At 41.6% G+C, this 15550-nt stretch overlaps 1 protein-coding gene across 1 annotated transcript in view; it reads right to left on the bottom strand.

Moving 5' to 3' along the window:
- HIRA (histone cell cycle regulator) overlaps window positions 1–15286 on the bottom strand; it is a gene marked incomplete at both ends in the record, with an annotated part of 37237 nt that extends 21951 nt beyond the window's left edge. The window contains 8 exons of the mRNA XM_082007628.1: window positions 502–669; window positions 1568–1728; window positions 3015–3110; window positions 3895–3989; window positions 4503–4593; window positions 5355–5465; window positions 6211–6273; window positions 15250–15286. Of these exons, the coding sequence (XP_081863754.1) occupies window positions 502–669; window positions 1568–1728; window positions 3015–3110; window positions 3895–3989; window positions 4503–4593; window positions 5355–5465; window positions 6211–6273; window positions 15250–15286 (822 nt within the window). The remainder of the gene's footprint in view (window positions 1–501; window positions 670–1567; window positions 1729–3014; window positions 3111–3894; window positions 3990–4502; window positions 4594–5354; window positions 5466–6210; window positions 6274–15249) is intronic.
- Window positions 15287–15550: the final 264 nt, after the last annotated feature.

Genomic DNA, 15550 nt, shown 5'->3' with positions numbered 1-15550 from the left:
CAAATTTTATTACAGAAATTACATTTTAGCGGGAGATCTGCTTTAAAAGCATGTTTTCCACTTAAGAGTGAAAAAGAAACATTTCATAGAAGCAATGTCCCTAACCAGACCCTGTAAGAGCACCGACAGAAGTCGCATATGCTTTCGTAAGGGGCTTTCTGAACGCCTTAACAGGAATGGCAAATAATATTAATTTTACTAGCAATCAGGAACCCACTAGAAACCAAAGTCCCTTTAATCAGGTCACCGAACAGCTAACAAAGCTAGTGTTTGGCATTCCTAACATGCTCCTGTACTCACTCTTCTTATCTTGTTCATCTACGGCCAGTTCTTTTATCACCAGAACAAACTGATTACTTCCAACATATAAAGTTGACATTTTTTAATCACCACCATGCATTTGACACCTATCTTCACCTCTTGTCCCATTTAGGCACAAAATTATCAAAAAGCACATATTATAAGTTCTACTTCAGGGACAAACTACTATCACTCACTTACCACTACTGTAACTGCCTTCCGATGCCCTACAAAATCCATGTTGGTTTTCCATCCATCTCTCTCAATGATCTGAGCAGTAGGTCCAGAATTATTCATGGCATGAGCAGAAACAAGATAGTGACCATCAGGTGACCAGCTAAGACGCAACACATGAGTTGTCCCTCCACACTGACAAAAAAAAACCATACTAGAGCTTTAAAAGTGTTTGGCAAACAAAGGATTTTTAATACAAACTATTTAAATTTTAGATTTAGGGAATATGATTACAAGGTAAGTTTTTTGTGTGTATAAAAGAATGACATTATATTCAATTCTCAGCACTTCAGCCACATTTATCCAGGTGGTCTAGTGTAACTTAGGAAGACCTACCAAAAGAGGGAAAAAGGAACCCAGAGAACTTTAAAGGAAACAAAATGTAAGTCTTTTTGGATACTGTACACTCAGTATTCATCACAGTCCTAGTTAGTGACAGGGCTGCAGCATACCAACTGCTAATAATGAGACTTTAGCTTGCAACACCAGCTCACACATGAACTTAGGCATTTACAGTCTGTTATGAAGAGTAATTGCACTGATCACAATACCATGAGATCACTGCAGAACACTCCACTCACTAAGCATCAGCCTCCATCCCCAGAAATTTTATCTCTTTATCAAAGTCATGACGTAACAGCCCTATGATGCCAGACCAAAGATCCCTCATAAGTATTTATCTCGTTTCTGATAGTGGCCAATAGAAGATGCATAGAGAAGAATGTAAGAACACTGTAATTAGTGTGCCAATACTTCCTTGGAATAACCTCTCAATTTCTACGAATTTACTTAATTGTTTACTTAATTTATAACCTATGTAAACCTTTGGCATCCACAACATCCAATGGCAATGAGAGTCTCAATTTAATCACATGTTGTGTGAGAAAGTAGCACTTCCCCCCACCCCACTTTTGAACGTGCCATTTGGTAGTTTCATTTGACTTGGCACTGTTAAATTAACTAATGCTTGTGCAGAATCAGAGTTATTCTTATAATTTTTGCTCATTCTATAGGAATTCACATTCTGAAGTACCTCATCAAAGGGTTTTGTGATGCTAGTTTCCAACTGCCAGTCCATGGTCCGCCACACCTTCAAGCTTCGATCATCAGCCTGAGAGGCAATATATTTTCCAACAGGATCCCAGGTCAGCCCCTTCACCAAGCCAGAATGCCCCTTCAAAGTGGCAAGAATTTCTGTGCATGCAAAAATTGAGAATGGAGAGCAGTTACTGATACCTCCTTTAGGACAAACCGTTGAGATTTACAACACCTTTTTGAAACAGCATATTAAATATAACTTCCTTTAATGTACAAACAACAACATATCAACCAAACTGGAACCCTTACGTAACTAAGAATGATATTAAAAAAGTTGTAAAGAGAACTCTGGCCAGAATAAGGGGTGCAAAACTCTTTATAAGAAATAGATCACAGCAGGAAGACCAGCAGAGCCCAGGCACTTCAGAATAGCCCTTTCGAGCTCTGGAAAGCAGCAGTTTAACTGGACCTTCAGTTAAACATTCACCCTTTCTTCTGCACCCAAAGATTATCACAACAAATTCAGCTTTGTGCACCAGCTGTGAACTAAGTCAAAAGTTGTGACTGAACAGACACAAAAGCCTGGCAGAGCTGGTAACCTACTTTCAGTCAATCTCTTGCTTGTCAAACTGCGAGAGAAGAGGCTGAGAGTACTACACAGGCTACACAGCTGGCTTGAAAGTCTAAAAACTCTGGTATCAGGATTGGAAGCAACCCTAAAATCAATGGCAGTGACTAGGCATCACACAGTGGGAGTTTTAGCCTGCATCAAGTTACGTAGTGAGAGGCAGCTGAATAAAGGTACATGCTCCCTAACTGCTGCAGACCCTCACAGCTCAGCGAAAGCTGTCCAGTGCACCAGCTGCGCCTGGCAGCACGGTCCTTGGGAAACAGACGCCTCGGGACCGTGGGAATTGCCAGCACTGCAGCAATGGAAGAAGGAAAATGGCCATCAAGTGTAAGACTTGAGAGCTTCTGCTACTGTGAGGCTCCCCATGTCCTCCCTTCCTCCCCTTCACACTGCTTATTAAGCATCAGCATTTAAAATGGTGTAAATAAGACAATGCCCCCCCAAAGGCAAATGAATGAAAAGTCCTGTAGGTACACAGGCAACAGGTAAAAAAATATATACATATATAGATGTAATACCAAGCTGAAGTTCTATTTATTGGCGATTTTGCAGAGAAGGTGAAAAAGAAAATACATGTAATAATGATGTTCATGTAAAATCAGCAGCACAACCCAAACGTGGCGGTTGTCTACAGCAGAATGGAATCCACTGCTCACTACCATCCAAACCTGGAAGAAGGACTGACTCATTCTCAACAGACAGACAACCCATTCCCACATAGAGATTTTCAGTCAGTGAAACACACCCACGGAGGGAAGAGCTCGTCACAAAGCTTTACAGAGTTGCACATCTGAAATGTAAGAATTCTCACCTGGAAATTTGACAGCATTCCAGATGACAACAGTGTTATCCACACTACAGGATGCCAGCCAGGCATCATGCGGAGACCACGCTACATCCATGACATCTGTTTTAAAAAAAAGTCTCCATATAAGACATTGATGGTAATCAGAGAATCCAAAAATCTTTTTAAAAAGAACTTATGTGGCAACATTTTTTCTCTCACCAAGAAATTATTATCATCTCACTAGAGTGGAAGGTAAGAAAGAACATAACAGCACTCATTGGGAGTGAGGCGCTCCGACTTAATACGTTCAATGGGGAACAAAAAAAAAGTCCAAGGCAGAGGCAATGGTTAGTGATTACAGGAAGTACTAAAGCCCATATAAAGTACTTTTTCTTGTTTTGAATGAAAAAGCAACAGCAGCTATTGCAATGCACTTGCTTTATTCCAACACACGTGGAGTGATCAAAGTGATTTCAATCTTGATTTTAATCATAGCTCATGTAAGCAGGTGCAAAACACATTTGAAATTATCTGGTTTATTCATCTTTTGCATTGCCACATTAACATCCTTTGGTTTAGAAAAACTTTACCTTTTGCCAACCAGTTTTTTATTCACTGCAAGTGTAGCGTCCTTTATGCAGATTAATTTTTAAGCGAGAAAAAGCAACATATAAGTTTCTTAGTTGCTAATTTCTCTACTAAATAGCTGCTGGAAGTTTTCTATTACACTGCTGGAAGTTACTTGTATGAAAATCAACATTTGATTAAAAAGATTTCCATTGTTGCTCTTAAAAGTAATTACTGACTTGCCACCAAATATAAGAAAGAAAATATGACACTGAAAAACATTTTTTTTTTCCACAAATACATTCAAATTACGTTCGTGCAACATCTTTTAACTTACCTCCTGAATGGCTTCTGAGAATCGATACACACCTCCACTGCTCAACATTAGTAAGTTTGCTACTAGAACCAAACACAGTGCTAGGTCCGATGTACCTAGTTAAAACAGAAACAGGTATCAACAGAACCACCTCAAGTTCTTCAAACTTTCTTTCTAAAGAAAATCAGCTGCACAATACACTTCTATTTTATAGTCAGTTATTCCTGCAATGAAAACTGAAACAAAAATATGTCTTTTTTGGAGAAAGTCATTCCAGTTACTAAAAAATTAGCTTCAATAAAATGTACAATTTCTACAGATAGCAAAAAATGATAAATTTAAGGTAACTCTTCAGATCTCATCAGGAAGCTTTCTTCAAGGACAGAAGAAAATGCTTCGGCTCCTTGAGAGGAGTGAGACTGCCCAGGTAGACACACACTCCAGCCCAAAAGACAGAAGAGACCAATGCTCCAGTACCAGTGGCGTGGTGTCCCAGGTTTCAGCTCCTTAGGCACCAGGCAAAGCAGTGAGCTTACAAAAGGTCAGTACAGGGAAGAAACACTAGGAGACATGACAGAGTAACCTACTTGAAATAAAATATAAAACGGAGAAGGAAGAAACATGCTTACGCAGCTCGTTTCCACACCATAATCAACTTGTCATCTCCCCCTGAAGCCAAGTAAACTCCATTGTTTGACCATCGCACACAGTTCACACAAGCTGAAATGTAGAAAAGAACGTTTGTAAGATGAAATAGGAGAATAACTGCTTCTGGACTGGGGACAGAGTTTATAATAAGCAAAACTCGACAGGAGATGTTCAGGATTTAAGTGTGCTTTTTCACTCAAAGCAGTTACTCTGGCTGCTTTAGATAAATGAATTGGTACTTATCTTTCAGTAGCAGTTGAGGAACTTCTTAAAAAAAATTCCTTATTTAAAATATCTTCACCAAAAGTAGCTCAAAAGAAGAAAGATTAATATTCATCTAGCAAACGAAACTTACTGTGGTAAATAAGGTGGGATTAAGACAGCAAAGAAGGAAATATGTATCTTGAAGAAAAGAAAGGGGACAGCTTGTTCAGGTAACTATATTTTCAAATGTAATGTGCAATAAATCCAGAATAATTTAGAACTATCACCAACATTCTTATTTCTTCTCTTGCCCTTTCCTTCAGAGCTCCCCCATTTCTCAGAATGTACATTATTGATTACTTTGTGGCCACAGCCGGAAAGAGTTCACTGGAAGATTTCCAAAGGTATCTATATTTCTCTGTACATTTTCCAACATTTTAACAACCTTTTCTGCTGCATATCTAAAAAAGTACATAGCCAAAGTATGAGACCACTCTGCTGTATTTTATTGATTGATTCCCCACTGGACAGTGTGTGATTTTTGTAATTACAAACATGTAATACTTAAGCTTTGGCAAATTACCAACAGTCAGTTAAAAAAATATATTAAAAAAACCCAACTTTGTTACCTAAGTGATTGTCCATTTGACAAAGCATCTTGGGAATATTTTCATTCTTTTCATCTTCCTCTTTCAGGACAGGAGCCATATTCCAGATCACAACTTTCCCAGAATCCTGACCTGTAAGAGACCAAACAGCCCCCTCCTTTTCAAATACATGCAAAAATGTTTTTCAATTTAATCTCAGTTCCAGAACAGATGCTAAAATTTAGGCATTACTGCAGTGGGAACTTTGGAAACATCTGAATACAGATGCCATTCTGAAATAATTACACCGAGTCAGAAGTGTTTTATTTTTCTTGAAGCTATTAAAAATAAATTTATACAGCCTTGTTCAAAAATCAGACTGTACATAATGATACCAAGTATAAGGATGAACTATTTATGATAAAATTGTATTTTAGAAGAGAAAAGATACATTCAAATCCTAAATTGCAGTTATTGTAGCCAACAAAATTATTCACTACTGTAATCCAAATAATATTTTTACACGCATTTCTTGAGCTATTCCATTTATATAATTGGATTTTTTGGTACCAATAGCTCTACTATTTAGCAGGTCAAAAAGCCCAACTTCACATTCAGTTCCTCTTCAAATAAAAAAGAAATTTGGCCAGCATGGCCACTTCTCAATTACTGCAGCTACTATCTCAATGATGTCCAGGAGGACGAGTACATCAGAAACTGTAACACTGCCTTCTGCAGTAATAATAGCACTTTTCAATACATTTTAATGACTTGTATCTCTAAGAAACAGATAATTATGTAAGTGATGTGTTTTTAAAAGGGTCAAACAAAGTGTTGTGAAGGCACAAGATTATTATTACAGTCCAAAATTCTGCCTTCTATCAGTACGCAGACATACCTTGTCCTCCTGTTGCAAACTTGGTCCCATCTGGGTGAATGTCCACTGAAAATATTGGCTTTCCTGGAATTAGAGAACAAGCAGCAACATACTGAATTGTTTTACAGTTAAGAGAACCAGAAGTCTTCTGCTCAGCAAATAACTTTCTTCTTCTAAAAGCTGTAGTTGTAAGAATTACAACTGACTACAAGAGTTTAAAGCAACTTGATGACAGAAGACAGCCTATTAGAAGCGTACGTGGAAGTTATCATGCCACAACAAACCAGTGATAACCAAGGACACTCAATCCAGCAGGATATGCCAAATGCCTCCAAGCAAAATAATACCACAAAGCGAGTGCCGACGAGGCAAAACTCTATTTGAGTGAAGGATTTCTTCCAGGTTTCTACAGTTCATTAGCTGATGACCTGAAGCAAGGTTTGTTTTGGTTTCTGTTTTTGTTTTTAAATCCTCCCCAATCTCAGACTGCATCTGTTGATCACACAATTACCTGTCTCAAATTTAAATTCTGTTGTTATTACGTGCTTCTACCATAAGCCTAGATTTATTTTTATGGCTTCCATACAGACAAAGGAAGACTAACCAACTCTAATATTACTCTTAAATATTTCAGTTCTCTGTATGCGACATCTTTCAGAAGAAAACTGAATTTTATGAAAATGTAAACCCTATAACAGCTAACACAGTTGGGAAACAGCTTTGGAAAGCAGACGACCCTCACTCTCAGCCTATTCTGCTCCGACCACTGGATCACATACGCCCTCCTATATGTTCACGGTTGTTTTAACCTTTGCAGGAGGAGAAGGAAGAGGGGAAAAGTAAACTTACTGCCTTTCAATGATGCTCAAAGAGCTACCACAAAGGATTACTTGAAGGAATATGCATGTGATTTCCACATTCAAGTAATTTTTGGCAGCAGTCCAAACCCCTTCAAATTGGAATGCTTCTGCAAGCAAGAGCACACAAATGCCAGTATAAAATAAGGCAATTTATCATAACAGCCAAAAGAACTAGTACCCACTGTACCAAGATTACTCAATAAATTTCCCATGTATGTCAATTCTTGCACTGTATCTTCATGATATGTTAAGACATAAATGATAAAAGATGGAGAATTTATCCAACGATAGGTTTTATGTTGCAACCGTAGCATCTGAATTCCTTGACGCTAAACTGCTAACAAAACCCTCATCCGAGTATCTAGTATTTCTTACTTTTTTGGGGACAGGCATTTTAGTTCATGTCAACTTTTCTTTTCTTTATGTTGACTTGTTTTAAGGTTTATTTTATTTGGATTTACATTGCAACTCTGACATGTGATTCCTTTTAAAAATTTCACAGGCAGCCAAGCAAAGACCTTAAGTACAGTAAGATGGCACTCAACTTACATTCCTTCCAAGTCCTTTAGACCGCATAAAACACAAGCTGAGACTTAGCTGTGGCTTTTCTTCAGATTGTTGCGCCTGACTCAATCTTTTATTCTATTAACTTGAATGCAACATACAGGGCTAAGCTGAATATTTTGAGAAGCACTGGCAAGCAGCAAACATTTATTTTCTCCTTCCCAAGATGTGGAAGTTCCCTTAAATTAAACCGGTGCAACATTTGAAATAGTTTAACCTACAGACACTTACAGAAACAGATCATCCTACAGACTTTATAGGTGGCTTTTCAATCTGTGTCAACAGTCTTGGGGAAGAAGACTTACTATACTCTCAAACTTGCCATTAGACATAAAAAGGAGAGTGCTCCTTCCAGGAAGCCAGTTATCAAAGACCTTTTAATTGTACTAACCTGGCTCATTTTGCCTACGTAACATTCGCACCAACAGGAAACAGTTCCCCAGCAAATCAGAAGGAAAAGTAACCTCTAACACGGGCATCAATAATCAGGAGGAATTATGGCTTCTTCCAGAGCCAGCACGGCACCTATGAACAAGGCTTCAGAGTTTAGGTGGTTTGTAGTTTAACAATACTGTATTTACAATTGGTTTAATAGGTGCAGCCGTCTCATACAGAAAGACTCACTCCTCCTCTGCTCCGATTCCACCATTCTTCCTTGGCAAAAGTCTGCATTAAAAAGCAGCTGTGACCAAAGCACACAGATAAGCTTGTCTGACAGACAGAGTAGCTTCTCATTATTCAGGCAAAACAGATAGGCCATCCATGCTGAAAAGCTGTGAAATAAGTCACTGCACCTGTTGCTTTGCAAAAATTACAGACATGATCTAATTTTATTTTCCTTTACTAGGTGTTAAAACTATCATAGCATCTCCAATTTCTGCCTTATCATGAGAGCACAACTCTACAGCAGCAGTAACATCAGCTCTCTTCCTCCTTCTGGACAAAGCTTTTTCACAGATCCACAAATGGGGTTGATGAAATTTAGTAAATTATTTTACTTATGGAGCTACAAATTTACCGTAGAAGCTTAAAATTAGCCACACCACGCCAGGGAAAATGTCCCTCTAGCCCAGTACTCTGTGTTCAGAAACTAGCACTAGATACCTCCCTAGGGATCTGTACAATGGTAGGCACACAAGGCTTATTCCTAGGATAATCTTCCAGCTCCAATAATTTCCAATTCTGACTTCTTAAATCAAAGGCCCTCAACAGATTTTTCTTCTATAAATTCAATCAGCCATTTCTCAGATCCATAATTAACATCGATAGCCCCTAACACAAAAAGATCCACAGCCATGGACTCTGTGAAGAACCACCAACTTCATGTATCCTGCACCTGCTACCTGTTATTTCAACACCCCTTAATTCTTGTACAGAGCAGTGAACAAAAATCACTTGATATTCACCCCTTTTCTGCCGCTCACAACTGTACAGGTGTTCATCCATTCATCACGTCTCCAGCTCAGTCCCCCCACTCCGAGCCCAAAGAGTCCTGCTCTACTCATTCCTTGTACAAAAGCTGTCTCACACTTTTGATCACTCTGGTCACTCCTTGATCAGCTTCTCGCAGTTCTCCTGTATTTTATGATGTGAACTAGCATTGAAGACAGTCTTCAAATGCAAATGATCCATGGATTTATATAGTAGAATAATGTGGTTTTTTAGTTCTTTTCCTAGCACAAATTTGGTTTTCGATCTAATGAGCACTGAGCAGATATTTTCATAAATTATTATAAACCCAAAACCTCAGACCTCAATGGAAATCGTCAGGTCACAGGGCATTACTGTATATGGCAGGCTTAAAAAGGGTATGGACTTTGTACTCAGGAGAGGTGGCGGTAATAAATAAAGCCCTTAACAACAAACCGAATTTCCTATACGGCTTAACTGTGATTCAGGAAGGGATCTTATTCCACAATGATCTACCCAGTAAACTTGTGCTTTTCTGCAGAATTTGCCAGTAAGCTTAAAGCACGATGACTTGTGAACATGAGACCTGTCAAATTAATCTCCTGTAAGAGAGATAAGTAAATATTGTTTCCATCTGATGGATAATTCTTAACAAATTGGACTAGTTTCATACATCTCAATCTCACCAGCAACGTCCAGATGCATCCAGTGGTTAACCTTTAAAGACATGCTTTTTTGCCCTAGAAACATTAGTTTACTAAACCAAGAACCAGACTGCTCAGAGTTTGTACAGATACGAGTCTTCCATTTTCCATATACAGGAAATGGGTCAAACTACACCCAGCCTCAACCTGTCACACCCTCTTCTTAATAGACATTCTGCATTAATCGAAATACAAACTGCAACTGCAAAATGCCATGTCCATATACTGGCACAGCAGAATACTTACAAATCAATGTAGATGAAATACTATTTAGAGGTCAGTCTGGATTTTATTTCAAATGGCTTTGGATATTATTCCAAGACCCACGGGGCAATATAATTAAACATGGACTGTTCAGTTGTTTAGAGCCCACAGTTTTCAGTTCACAACACTTCTGCTGTGCTCTCCCACTTCAACTACAAGCTGAAGTAATTTTATTAGTGGAGGAAAGCATAAACTTAAGCTGACAAGAGCAACCCAAAAAGGGAAGAAACTACTTAGGGACTAGGTCAGGACCAAAGGGCAACAGGATTTAATTCCTGGCTCTGGCTGCAGTGACCTGGTGGTAAAGACAAGTGTAGCAGCAGCCTGGTTTGGATGCCTGCAGGAAACAGTAACTACTGGATATAGGATCCTTAGCTTCTACCACTTCGAGCTAAAAAGATCATTTGCATCCATTTTTCTGGCAGCATTAGAGCTGCTGCGTGTCTCGGCAGCAGAAAGCTTAGAGGCTCACAGTGGTGTAGTCTAGAGAACACCTAATTTGGACCCTTTGGCCCATCCTCAGAAACAAGCTGCAGCCGTCACTATTTATTAGAAAGCAGCATGTTAATGTCACAAACAAATTAAGTTCCTATTTAGCACAAACGCTGCACCAAGTTTCAAGGCAGTTTTGTTACGTACTCATATTTATGACTACAGAAATAGGAGAAACACACGTGGAGTTCACAGTGGCACGTTCAAAGCTTCCACGTTAGCGGCAAGAGGCATTAGAATGCCAACGCACCGGCTTGGAAAGGAAAGTCTTCCCAGTGTCCTGCTCCAGAGCTGCCCGTGCTGTTCTTGGCTACCGAGAAACACAGGGCTTGTCATGATTAAACTAGATTACTTTGATTTAAGAAAAGGAATCACTAGTAAAGCTACATATTATGAATGTATATTAACTCTTTCACAATCTAGAAGGAATTTCTTTATGTTTAAAAACATAAGTTTGCTCTATACACTTTTATATCTGTCCCTTAAAACACAGAACAAGTTCAATAATCATTACATTACTTGCCCAAGTAAACCAAGACTTGTATTTGTTTCCAGTTTTATCAATCTAGAGATGTCAAATGATTAAAAAAAACCCCAAATACATTAAGTGATCACAGGACAGAAATTTAGCAAGACAAAGTCCTTACCAGGGTGCTCTTTCCTCCAGGGTACTGTTATCAAGGGAATACCATTTACAGTGGTAGATAACTGTCACAGGTTAAAGCTGTAAGGCTTGTTCCATACTACTTGTGGTTTATCAGCTGATCACAGATACTGGGCTTTTCCTTACTTCCTTCATTCTTCTCAAAAAAAAACCCAAACCAAAAAAACCAAACCCAAGAAGCAGCCATTATTTGACTGCAACCGCTTCCTTCCCCAGGTCTGTGTCTTTATCTGACTATATTGTTAGATCCTGTTGAAATGAGCCAAAAGGCACAAGGTCCCTGTTTAAAAGTGACTGAATGCTTTCCCATACTCCTAACTGGAGAAGTGTTGAATTTCCTAACAGTAATCATGCATCAAACCAAAATGCAAGTGATACTTAAGCAGTAACATTAAAAATCTAACAGTGTGTTTTAAGGTCTTTTGCCCTCTTGCAATAATTTCTTAAGAAAAAAAAGTCTAAATTATTGAAGCTCCCAGCATCAGACTGCATACGGAAGCAAACCAGGTTCATTAAAAACAGAACACCTTATGACAGACCAGATGTCCTGTTGGATTATTTGTTTAAAAAACCCAAATATACATTATGTACTTAAAGAAATACTGATAATGAAACAAGCTTCGAACAAGAAGTTCCAAGTAAGATAATTCAAAGGCAAGGAGAAGGTCCCATCTTTAAAAAAATACACCTGCTGAAGAAAAAAAGTGATTTTAAATAACTAACAAAAATGATGCAATATTTAACTTTAGGCAATAATCAGTGAAATATAAAGACAATTTTACATGAATTTCTACCACAATATGAATGAGTTTCTATTCATTTTGCTTCCAGCCCAACTGATACATAACATTTAACATGACTCACAAATCAATTCAAATATTTACATTCCACCATCACAGCTTGGAGAGAGAATAAACTCCATGCCTATATTTAAACAAAAGCAGGCTCCAATTTCTACAGGTTGTTATACATGAAGAGCACCTTGGGGTTTGCACGGGTTGCTCAGAATGGCAAGGGACCTCCTTTCCTGCAGGGCTCAGCGTTCGCCTGCGTCAGCCATCTTTAAGCACCAGGGCTCTCAAAACCTTGTGTGCCAAATATGTATATACAACTGTTGGATGCGTGATGCATCTTTAGAGAGGTACTGAATGGAAAACTGGGAAAGAGAAGCAAAGCACACCATCTGTATCTTACTGTCTTCCGTTCCCGCCCCCACCATTAGATTGCCTCTTTCAATATTCTTTCCTGCTCTAAGTCAAAGAAACGTGGAAGAGAACACCACAACAATAATGAGAATTTAATGCAAAATCTAATAAACCCACATTAAGAGTGTGAAAAGCTTACGGAAAATGCATCGGAAGAAGAAATACTTCCAGTAAGTACTCAGATAAAGCGACATTAAAGAACTCCAAGACCTGTAGAACCAAAGTGTGTTGAAGTGCTTTTACCATAAATGCGCAGCATCTTGGCTGAGCAGCATACGATTCCCAGGTGTATTGAATTCCCCTGCTATGACACTAACTTCTAATGTCTATTATCTCATGGAGAATGTATGCCTCCAAGCATCATTAAACTCCTCCTACTCTGTTCAGTAAAGTACAAATCCCAAAATTGAGTGAGGAGAGGGAAAGGCGGGGATGACAGCACCTTGAACTGGTGTGTGGAAGAGCCAGTCTTGCTATCAGGACTTTTGCTCACAAATCAACAACAGCAAAGCATCCTCTTGTGCCGGTGGGGAAAACAAAAGGAGTAAAAATTATCACAATGAGTCTCCAGTGTACACAGTATAAATTATCTTTACACTGTTTCTGGAGAGGTTTCAGAGCAAATAGGTAGGCCTATTAAAAGTGATAGAGACCACCTGCATGCAGCAATGCCTGCAGGATCCAGAACCCGGGTACGTTGAAAGAGGCTGACTAAACTCACCAGTTTTTATCCTGCACTCCTTGCCCGAAGGAGAAGAACGCATGAATGTTATATAGTCCTGTATACGTTAGCAGACCTTAAAGCATTATACAAATGAAGCCAGTGATGAATGGCTGTTTTGCAGGTGGTGAGACTATGACAAAGTGGCTTGCCCAAACTTATCCCAGCAGGACACTGACAGAAACAGGAGTAGAATTTGGGACTATCGAGGCCCTGTGTATCACAGGGCTTTATAAATGGAGCCTCGCTGCAAACTGCTTGGCTGAAGACTGTCTTCTACAATGGTTAGACATATTTTGAATTGCTACAGATTTCAAATGCATACCCATACCAAAAGGTGCACCCATTGAAGAATAAGGAAAGATGTTACAGATCTAATCTCTGTGATCTGCAAAGATTTAGGCCAAAAGTTTTTATTCAGCTGCTCGTAAGCGGGCTCCCACTGAAGATCCAGAGAGGCACAGGACAGTCTGCCCACAGGCAGCCACAGATTAAGATGTAAATGCTACATTTGTTTAGATTAACCAAGCAGAAATGTAAAAAAAATCTTGAAATAAAGTACTTTCACGTTTCTTCAGTTCACTACAACCTTTCCTTAAATGGCTAGGTCCATCGGCTGACTATATGGCCCCTGGAGAGTAGTTCAAGTAAAGATGCATGTGAATTGCAACTCAGGGTTTAAGTTACTGTTCTTAAAACCTGAAGCATGATTACAAAGACAACAATGCATACAGAAAAGCAGCTGTAAAGTTGCATCTGTGGTTTTTAAAGCATACTTCTCCAGCTTGAATAACATAGTCTCTGGCTTGGTTTTTATTCTAGATACCAATTGGCCAGATAAGTCCAACTATTGACATTTATACCACGGTATAACATTACACCAGGGTATAAAACTTGCAGCTGAAATAAAGCTGTACACATGAATTTGAGGACAAAACTTGCAGGGACAGAAGTGAGCTCTTCATGTTAAGATTTCTTCTCACTACTTCGCCAGGAACAGTACCGGTATTACTCCAGAAATTTATCGTAAGTGGTGTAAACATGTAACAGTGATGCTATCCTGTACTCTCCACACTAGCAAAGTGTAAAGCTTTCTGTCGACATCAACACTTCATTCTGAAAGTGTTTTAGTTCACAGATCTCTATAAAATCACCAGAGGAGTGGCAGACAGAATACTACATAACTTCAGGAAGTTGTTTTTCAAAGTACTATTGGAAGAATCTTCTTCCCCCACGGCCAACTACAGCACAGATGACCAGTGCTGAAACTTACAGCATTCGGGGACTTCAACACTGGACCTGACTCAGTAGTGTGAGACCACTGCGGTCACTGCAGCGCGTTGGCACAGGATGCCTGCACATCGCAGCCACAGAGGGTACTTCGATCGCTGCACCAAAGCCTCCTCTCACTTTTGCAGGGAGCACACTTGATTCGAACTATCCCTCTCCACTTTCTCAAGCGGGAAGTTGCCCAACGTTCGTGCCTGGCAAGTAGAAGCAGCGCGGTCTTCAGCTACCAGCGCTTCACCGCTCCCTGCGAAGCCCGCGCTGCAGCCGGGGGCTGCCTGCGCTCCCCAAAACACGCGCTCTGCCAGGCGAGAGCCGTCCCAGCGGCTGCCACCGGCGCAGCTCCAGCGGCCGCTGCCGCGGCACCCTTTAGCCATCGTCTGGAGGTCGGGCTCTCACCGAGCCCCCTCCTCAGATAAACTCTGCCTCCCGCAAACCGCGCTTCTCTAGAAACCCCGGCTGCGTGCCTGCACCTCCGGCCCCCCGTGAGCCTCCCAGCCCGCTGCCTCCGCGCCGGGACACCGCGGGGTGAGAACTTGTTGCGCCCGCTCCCGTCGCCGCCCGCCCGGAGGCACCTGCCCGCCGCCGCCCCGCGTACGCGCCTGCAGCTCCCCAGCGCGGCGGGGTTCCGAGCACGCCGCGGCCGCCCCGCGGGGAGCAGGGGAGCAAACGGCCGCCCGCAGACGGCGAAGCGGCAGCTACAAACGGCTCGGGCGCCCCCGGCCGCCCCTAGCCCACGTTCAAACTCGCCCCACGCGTGTGCCGCGCCCCGGCCGTGCCGCGCCCCCCCGGCCCTCACCCGCGGCCCGCTCCCCCCCGTGCCCTGCCGCACCTGCCCTCCCGGCCCCGCGGCACCTGCTGCCCGGCGGCGCGGCCGGCTGGCCCTCACCATTGTGGTTGACCCAGGTCGGCTTCAGGAGCTTCATTGTTCCCCGCCCGGGGCTCCCGCCGGCCTCCGCCCTCGGGACCCCAGGGCGGCTCCGCCTGGGCTGCCTCCGCGGCCGAGCGAGCGGCGGAGCTCAGCGGCCGCCGGCCACCATGGGCCCCTGCCGCACGCCGCTCTGCCCGCCCCCTCCGCCGGCCGGAGCCGCCTCAGCGCCGCTCCATGCCCCGGCGCCGCCCGTGCCGCAGCCCCCACCGCCCGGCCGCATCCCCCGCTCGGCTCCCGGCGGCTCCCGGCAACGCCGGAA

This window comes from Phaethon aethereus (assembly GCF_964289735.1).
Source record: "Phaethon aethereus genome assembly, chromosome: 17".
In the NCBI taxonomy this organism is placed as follows: Eukaryota; Metazoa; Chordata; class Aves; order Phaethontiformes; family Phaethontidae; genus Phaethon; species Phaethon aethereus.
Note: the sequence above shows the minus strand (reverse complement) of the source record. Positions and strands in the feature narration are given on the sequence as shown.